Genomic DNA, 9,646 nt, shown 5'->3' with positions numbered 1-9,646 from the left:
TGAGATTGGACTTTTATTTTCCGGCGTGGCTAAAACATTCACATTGGTGCCATTTGCTGACGAGGTCACCTGGACAGGCCACTGATTCCCAAGTGACTTCAGGGTTGTTCCAGCCCAATTGGTTGGACACTTGTCCTTTGTTGTTCTGAAGATCGAAGTGGACTTCATAGCCCTTGGTGTTGACATGGTCTGACAAAGTGTAGAGTTATATTATATCATATTATATCTATCTATCTATCTATCTATCTATCTATCTATCTATCTATCTATCTATCTATCTGTCTGTCTGTCTGTCTGTTTGTCTATCTAATCTATCTGTTTGTGTGTCCGTTCGTCCGTCCGTCTGTCAGCCTGTCTATCTAGCTCTCTCTCTGTGTAAGGTAACTTACTGGTTCCAGGTTTGCCTGTTTGTCCGCACCATTCTTCATTTCCTTGAATAGGACAATCATTTGTGACCATAAAAATATGTGGTGTCAAGCTGTGTGGGGCAGCGCCTTCTCCATTTACGAAACCACCTGGAAACACATTAGAACTAGTTAACTTACAAGTACGACCAGGGGCGGAGTTTACATTACACTGTGTAGGTCCAAACATTCACGTGTGTGTGAAACATTTGTGGAGACTTCAAACTTTAGTGCTGAGACAAACGATGTGACATGTGACACTCGGGTAGAAGAGCTAAAGAAGAGAGTGAAGACAATTTGATTAAAACGATTCATAAGCTCCGAAAATTCAAACCTTGACCTACGACGTCACTTGCAGCGACACAGGTACCAAGAAAACTTTCGACGTGAACATCTCTAGTGCTGCTTGTATACGTCACATGCCATGTATAACTGTGTGTGTGTGTTTCTTGGGAGGGGGGGGGCGTGTTCACTAGTAAACTTTTCAAAACGTTTTAGTTTCTCTCACGCATTGAAGAGAGTGAGACAAAGACTTGGACAAACTATTAGAACAACTGATTGTTAGTTCATGTACTTAAACAAACTATTAGAACAACTGATTGTTAGTTCATGTACTTAAACAAACTATTAGAACAACCGATTGTTAGTTCATGTACTTAAACAAACTAGTAGAACAACTGATTGTTAGTTCATGCACTTAAACAAACTATTAGAACAACTGATTGTTAGTTCATGTACTTAAACAAACTAGTAGAACAACTGATTGTTAGTTCATGCACTTAAACAAACTATTAGAACAACTGATTGTTAGTTCATGTACTTAAACAAACTATTAGAACAACTGATTGTTAGTTCATGTACTTAAACAAATATTAGAACAACTGATTGTTAGTTCATGTACTTAGACAAGTTAGAACAACTGATTGTTAGTTCATGTACTTACAATATTAGAACAACTGATTGTTATTTCATGTACTTAGACAAGTTAGAACAACTGATTGTTAGTTCATGTACTTACACTATTAGAACAACTGATTGTTAGTTCATGTACTTACACTATTAGAACAACTGATTGTTAGTTCATGTACTTAGACAAGCTATTAGAACAACTGATTGTTAGTTTGTGTACTCTAGTAGCTACTTAGGAAACAAAAGAAAGAAAATGAATTGATACAGTGAATGTAAACTAAACAGTGAACTCTCTAAGAAGAGAATCTCTCACTGGAGTAATCGTCAGGCCTAGCTACAGCACACGGCTACATCTTCCCACGTATCTATGTGACACGGCTACATCTTCCCATGTATCTATGTGACACGGCTACATCTTCCCACGTATCTATGTGATACGGCTACATCTTCCCACGTATCTATGTGACACGGCTACATCTTCCCACGTATCTATGTGACACGGCTACATCTTCCCATCTATCTATGTGACACGGCTACATCTTCCCATCTATCTATGTGACACGGCTACATCTTCCCATCTATCTATGTGACACGGCTACATCTTCCCATCTATCTATGTGACACGGCTACATCTTCCCATGTATCTATGTGACACGGCTACATCTTCCCACGTATCTATGTGATACGGCTACATCTTCCCACGTATCTATGTGACACGGCTACATCTTCCCACGTATCTATGTGACACGGCTACATCTTCCCATCTATCTATGTGACACGGCTACATCTTCCCATCTATCTATGTGACACGGCTACATCTTCCCATCTATCTATGTGACACGGCTACATCTTCCCATCTATCTATGTGACACGGCTACATCTTCCCATCTATCTATGTGACACGGCTACATCTTTCCATCTATCTATGTGACACAGCTACATCTTCCCATCTATCTATGTGACACGGCTACATCTTCCCATCTATCTATGTGACACGGCTACATCTTCCCACGTATCTATGTGACACGGCTACATCTTCCCATCTATCTATGTGACACGGCTACATCTTCCCATCTATCTATGTGACACGGCTACATCTTCCCATCTATCTATGTGACACGGCTACATCTTCCCACGTATCTATGTGACACGGCTACATCTTCCCATCTATCTATGTGACACGGCTACATCTTCCCATCTATCTATGTGACACGGCTACATCTTCCCACGTATCTATGTGACACGGCTACATCTTCCCATCTATCTATGTGACACGGCTACATCTTCCCACGTATCTATGTGACACGGCTACATCTTCCCATCTATCTATGTGACACGGCTACATCTTCCCATCTATCTATGTGACACGGCTACATCTTCCCACGTATCTATGTGACACGGCTACATCTTCCCATCTATCTATGTGACACGGCTACATCTTCCCATCTATCTATGTGACACGGCTACATCTTCCCATCTATCTATGTGACATTATTCAGTGTCACAGACATTCAATAAGCCGAACTAATCAATCTTTAGAAATATTGAAACTTGAGCCCGACGTGATCCAATGCCCCACTTATAAGTAGGGCAACTACATGGGAAGATATTTTGTTTCTTCCCCCCCCCCCCAATAAACTCACTAGCCCAGTGACCAAACTACTTTCAGAAACTGTAATGCTACCTTTGTAAAGTGCACAGAAATGAACATTTAAACCAAACCCTGGTCTAGATGTTTCTTTCTCCCTGTGGGCAACACTCATAATAATAATAATCTTTTTTTTTAAATGCGATCATTTAAGAAGGAGCAAGCTGGTAAATATTCAAGTTGGGTAAATATTCAAGTTGGGTAAATATTCAAGTTGGGTAAATATTCAAGCTGGTAAATATTCAAGTTGGTAAATATTCAAGTTGGGTAAATATTCAAGTTGGTAAATATTCAAGCTGGTAAATATTCAAGTTGGGTAAATATTCAAGCTGGTAAATATTCAAGCTGGTAAATATTCAAGCTGGTAAATATTCAAGCTGGTAAATATTCAAGTCATTTTTAAATTAGCTTTTTTTTTCATTCCCTCATTTGACATGCTTAGTGCATTCTGGTAGTATAGTTGATGATTGGAAGTCAGAAAATAGAAGAATATACTCTTTAGATTATTTTACTAATTGGAGTCACATTCTTGTTCAGGCTCCTTTAAAACTCTTCTAATTGAACATAAGCATCAGAAGACTCGGTTAGACTGAGATTCTCTGGTTCAGTTCATACAGTGACTTACCAGTAGGTGTCAGTTTGACACAGTGACCACAATTACGTCCACACCACTGTGAGTCGCCACCATCATCAAAGAATTTCTGGTTGGGAGCAGTGACAAAGTCAGCCAAGTTCCAGGCAAACGGGGTATCTAGGATAAGTCATACCACGAGTTAATTTAATGGGGTATCTAGGATAAGTCATACCACGAGTTAATTTAATGGGGTATCTAGGACAAGTCATACCACGAGTTAATTTAATGGGGTATCTAGGACAAATAATGTCAATGCAAGAGTTATTTTACTTTAGTACATATTTTTAATATAGTAATTAAATAATAATACGGTATCGCGTTGTATTCAGAAAGGACATGATTTTATGATAAATTACCATACACGCCGGGCAATCCCTTTGATTTGTTCCAAGGCTTTATATTGTTTGTTATGACCGGAATTTGTTCTTCCCTGCATATGATTTATTTTATTGAAATACAAGAAAATAATAATGCTAAATTACCTTGTTATGATCAAGGTGCAACTATACTTTTTTAAATTACCAGTTCATTTTGTATTTTATCAATATATTTTATCATGATCATGTCACATTTTGTATGCTGCTTACAGTTCATGATACACGTTTGTATGCTGCTTACAGTACATGATACACGTTTGTATGCTGCTTACAGTACATGATACACGTTTGTATGCTGCTTACAGTTCATGATACACGTTTGTATGCTGCTTACAGTTCATGATACACGTTTGTATGCTGCTTACAGTTCATGATACACGTTTGTATGCTGCTTACAGTTCATGATACACGTTTGTATGCTGCTTACAGTTCATGATACATGTTTGTATGCTGCTTACAGTTCATGATACACGTTTGTATGCTGCTTACAGTTCATGATACATGTTTGTATGCTGCTTACAGTTCATGATACACGTTTGTATGCTGCTTACAGTTCATGATACACGTTTGTATGCTGCTTACAGTTCATGATACATGTTTGTATGCTGCTTACAGTTCATGATACACGTTTGTATGCTGCTTACAGTTCATGATACATGTTTGTATGCTGCTTACAGTACATGATACACGTTTGTATGCTGCTTACAGTTCATGATACATGTTTGTATGCTGCTTACAGTACATGATACATGTTTGTATGCTGCTTACAGTACATGATACACGTTTGTATGCTGCTTACAGTTCATGATACATGTTTGTATGCTGCTTACAGTTCATGATACATGTTTGTATGCTGCTTACAGTTCATGATACATGTTTGTATGCTGCTTACAGTACATGATACATGTTTGTATGCTGCTTACAGTTCATGATACACGTCTGTATGCTGCTTACAGTACATGATACACGTTTGTATGCTGCTTACAGTTCATGATACACGTTTGTATGAACATTGCTGTCATTGTCAAAGTATTATATCATAACGTTGTTAGTCGAGCATTAACTAGTGGGAGTTATCTGTTCTTACCACACTAAGCTGTCAGTGGCTTGGGAGACGAACCTTGTTGACAGAACCTTAGTAACCTAAGGAACAACCTAACAGGTGCAACAATTCAGAGCAAAAACAATATCCCCCTCCCGTCCCCCCCTCCTTTCTCATGAACTGACCAGAGTTAGCTGGACCACAGCCACAGGCTCCTCTGTGTCCATCATCGTATCTTGTTGTACTGGCACAAGGTTTACCATTAAATCTGTACACGCCATGAGCATCTTTTGTACACTTGGGTGACGCGTACACCACACCTGAAACAAAGAGGGACTATAGAGTTAAGGTTACCCAGACACACGCACAGAGGAGGGCAAAAAAGGAGGGCAAAACCTTACAAAAGAGGACAAAAGGAGGGCAAAACTTTACAAAAGAGGACAAAGTTTGTAACATTGCTTACAATTTATTGGATAAAACCTGATCAGTAGATCATGACTGGAGAATTCCTTAGCCTCATTAATTATTGCAGGATATCTCTTTGGAATCAGATTAGACATTCATGATTATCTGTATAGATTGAAGCAGCCAAGATGTAGGCCAATCAACCAATTTACTGACTTTAATGTGCGGCACTCTTAAAGATAGCTAGACATCTAACAGTTGGTAACAGATGGACACAGACACATACATTCAGGGGTTCCGATAAGACTCAACAGATTCAGGTCTGAACAATTGACCTTTGTTTTTTTCACACAATAAAAACACTAACACAAAACACACACACACACAACCAACTTGAGAGATGTTTTAACGTTTATTTATTGTGGCACTGAAGGAAACCCATTCACCAGTGCTAGAAACCCATTCACCAGTGCTAGAGACCCATTCACCAGTGCTAGAGACCCATTCACCATTGCTAGAAACCCATTCACCATTGCTAGAGATCCATTCACCAGTGCTAGAGACCCATTCACCAGTGCTAGAAACCTATTCACCAGTGCTAGAAACCTATTCACCAGTGCTAGAAACCCATTCACCAGTGCTAGAAACCTATTCACCAGTGCTAGAAACAATTCTTCTTTATTTTAATTAGCAATATGAATCGACTCTTTAAAATTACCGAAGGACCAAGGCTAGGACTCATGTACTCTCTCTCTCTCTTATGGCCTCCTTCAGTCGCGAAGTGACTACTCTATTGTTCATGTCTTAGAAAACGTTTTCCTGTGACTGTAGAGCTCTGGTTCTGGAGAGACAGTCCCGTCCACGTGTATCGCAAGTGAAGTTGGCACTCGCTTTGGTGAAAGAGAGACCTGACATTTTTCGTTTGACATGCTTTTTTTTTCCAGAGCTGAGACCAATCCATCCGGTGGACAAAACCAAGGCAGAGCAGACGACGTTGTCTGAGTATGGTCAGAGAATGCAAAGATCCGTTCAAGTATCTCAGTGTTACACACACACTATACATTGCTTCATACATCGAGCTACTCATTAAAATACAACTAGGATAAACCATGGGATAAGTCATGGGATAAACCATGGGATATATCAATGTATTCCACATACGCCCATACTTGTATAGATGTTCAGATCTTATAGAAAGTATATATTGTTACAAATGAACAGTGATAGGTAGAGGTCAACGTATGACCCCGGCGAGATGACACAGCAGCTAGTGTTCCCTGGAATCTACATGTACAAACAAAGACAGGATGTGACGTGTCCACACGTGTTGTTCCAGGGGACGAACAGATCTAAGTAGGGGGACAGTTACTAATAAACAGTGACAGATAAAGGTCACTACGTGTGACCCCGACTTGATGACACTGCAGCGAGTGTTTTCTGGAATCTACGTGTATAAATAAAGACAGGATGTGACGTTTCCTGACATGTTATTCCAGAGGATACTAGGAGTGTTTGTGCAACTTTGGAGAAGCGATTAGGGACTCTATATAAGCCAGAAAGTTAATGTGAAAGTCAGTCGTATGGAGTCGTGAGTGAGCCGTTACAGTCGATACAGACTATGTAAGACGTGTGCGGCTCTGTGGAAGAGAAATGTGTACGACTCGATGCAAGTTAACTAGGGTAGAGTTAACTGGAGTGGACTACTGTCGTTAAAGTCTATACAGCGAACTACAGTGGACTTAAGCCGTTACAGTCGATACAGTCGATGTAAGACGTGTGCGGCTCTGATTCGGTAGACTTGAGTACGACTTGGTTCAGCTTTGGGAGACCTGGAGCGACACTGGGAAGTGTGTCGTTGGTCTGTTCTGTGGAATACGGCTCGAGGAAAGTTGAGAAGAGATGAATTGCAACGAAGTGAAGAGATGAATTGCAACGAAGTATTGCTAACTGTAAACTGACAGATATTGTACAGTCTTCTACGCTACATGTTACAGTAACGAATTGTTAGAGTTAATAGTCATTAAAGTTATATGAAACTGAAAGTTTAGTCGTCAGGTTCTTTGCTGTGTTTTTATTTGTGTGCCAACTAATACATCTAGCCAGAAGATTCAGAAATACGTAACAATATGATAGAAGATACTGGGCAGTACAAAATGTACACAAGATACACTGAAGACTTTCCTATAAACGACCATCACCTGTTTGATCAACAACTTCTACGAAGGCAACATTTGAACCTAAATCCTCTTAACGCTTGGCTGTCCTATTGGATAGATTGTAGTTGTGGCTTTGAAAAAGAGAATACTTGACATTTACACCTAGTGAGTCTTCGTCTTCTTCCTCGTTCTCATTGTTATGTTGGAGTATTCAGATGACTAGACCAATACATGAGATGAACTGTTGGAGTGTTCATATGACTAGACCAATACATGAGATGAACTGTTGGAGTGTTCATATGACTAGACCAATACATGAGATGAACTGTTGGAGTGTTCATATGACTAGACCAATACATGAGATGAACTGCGCAGTGGTTTCAAAATCAGGGCGCTCTCCATATAGTTTTCTTTCTATTGGGGTGTTTTGGGGCCAGTGTCTTGTACGGGTCTCTTGGTATAGAGAGCAGTTTTGAAGGACATGGTCAGCATTCTCTGGTGACACTCCACATGGGCAGATTTCACTGGTTCCGATTTTGAGCTTCCTGTACATATGTGTGAGTACTGTGTGAGTGACTATGGTCAACGTAGTCAATTCCTAAATGTTCAATTTGCTGTTCCATCAGTTAGTTCAGGGCACGAAGAAAACGATTATGTCCCTTATTTTCCTGAAATGGAAGAACTTCAAACTAAGTGTAACACAGCCAGTTATCTAGCGTGAACACAATCACAATGTCTCGAAGATGGCTTTAAAAAAGGTTTGGAACTCCGGTCGCCTTCCAGGCACTGGTTGGATCTGTTGTAGAGTTGCTCAAGTTTTTCCTCAGATTTTAGTGATTTGCTTTTTTTTTTATTTTGCTGATGGCTGATCTTCCCCCCTCTCTCTCTCTCGTATGTCAAAATACCAACATTTGCGTCTTTCCACGTGTGGATGCTAATACCACATTCCTTAAGGAAGATCTTTAGGGCGTTTTGATATCGCTTATGTAGATCCCAATTGATATCACCATCCAGTAAAGCGCCCAATGAAAAATTTGTCTCGACATGCCTACATAGATAGAGAGTAAACAGATATACAAGTCTAGCCCATTGTTATTGGCATCTTTTTGCTCTGGCATGGATAATGATCCTCTGTAACAGCTGTAAGATCTCAATTAACATGTCAGTGAATGCCAGTGCCGCCTTTGGAAGACTTTAAGAACAAAAATGGTTACATCACCTCTACAAAACTGAAGGTTTACTGTGCTGCAGTCCTTCCATTACATACATGTGTGTCCTGGACCTCATATTTCCGCTAAATTAAAAACCTAAACTCTATCCACCTACAATGTCTAAGAAAAAAACAGATCACGTACAAAGTGTATAACATATATAAGCCATGTACATATAAGTGTATTACAGCATTTAAAAAAATGATGGATTAAACTAACTGGCTTTATCTCCCACTTACCCAGTAGTACAACAAAACAAGCCAATGTATTCATGATGTAGATCTACTTCGAGTTGAATTGATTTACTAAAGTTAAAGAACGCAAGACACTCACAATGTCTATTTATTAGGTCTCAACATGTAGACTACTAGTGCCAAGGACCGGCTTATCTCAGATAGGAGTTTAACATTGTCAACTTTTTACGTATCAAAATTGATACTGACCTTGGAGATTTAAAAAAAACAAAAAACACTACATTTTAGCTCAATTTCTGAACAAAAAATGCACATGACTTTGTAAACTAAATGCGTTTCATAATGACAAAAATATTGAGTACAAAATTGAGCCTGAAATAGATTTCACTTGCAGCTGTCCTACACAGCACAGTATCAGGCGGAAGAAGTGCTAGATTAAATGTAGTACGAGTCAAGAAAGAATATCATAAATGAATAGAAGTTTTGTTTTGTATTTGTGTCTTTGAAATACTGTGTGACTTCTTGAATGGTTTGAGTGCAAGACAAGACTAAGGGCTACAGACATCCCCCAGCACTTGAAGTCAAAACTAAATCACAGCTTCTTTTGTTTTCTTTCTTTTATTGGACTGCTGTACGCCATGTATATCTAGTCAAGTAAGGAAAATC

At 39.3% G+C, this 9,646-nt stretch overlaps 1 protein-coding gene across 1 annotated transcript; it reads right to left on the bottom strand.

The window, feature by feature from the left end:
* LOC106053351 (endoglucanase-like) lies at positions 1-9,182 on the bottom strand. Its single transcript, XM_056044660.1, has 5 exons — positions 9,026-9,182; positions 5,200-5,334; positions 3,587-3,712; positions 390-515; positions 1-189 (listed from the first exon to the last, which is right to left on the bottom strand). The coding sequence occupies exons 1-5, from the start codon at positions 9,057-9,059 to the stop codon at positions 14-16; spliced, it is 597 nt and encodes a 198-aa protein (XP_055900635.1). The 5' UTR covers positions 9,060-9,182; the 3' UTR covers positions 1-13.
* Between the last annotated feature and the right edge of the window lie 464 nt (positions 9,183-9,646).

Source organism: Biomphalaria glabrata, chromosome 10, assembly GCF_947242115.1.
Source record: "Biomphalaria glabrata chromosome 10, xgBioGlab47.1, whole genome shotgun sequence".
NCBI lineage: Eukaryota > Metazoa > Mollusca > Gastropoda > Planorbidae > Biomphalaria > Biomphalaria glabrata.
Note: the sequence above shows the minus strand (reverse complement) of the source record. Positions and strands in the feature narration are given on the sequence as shown.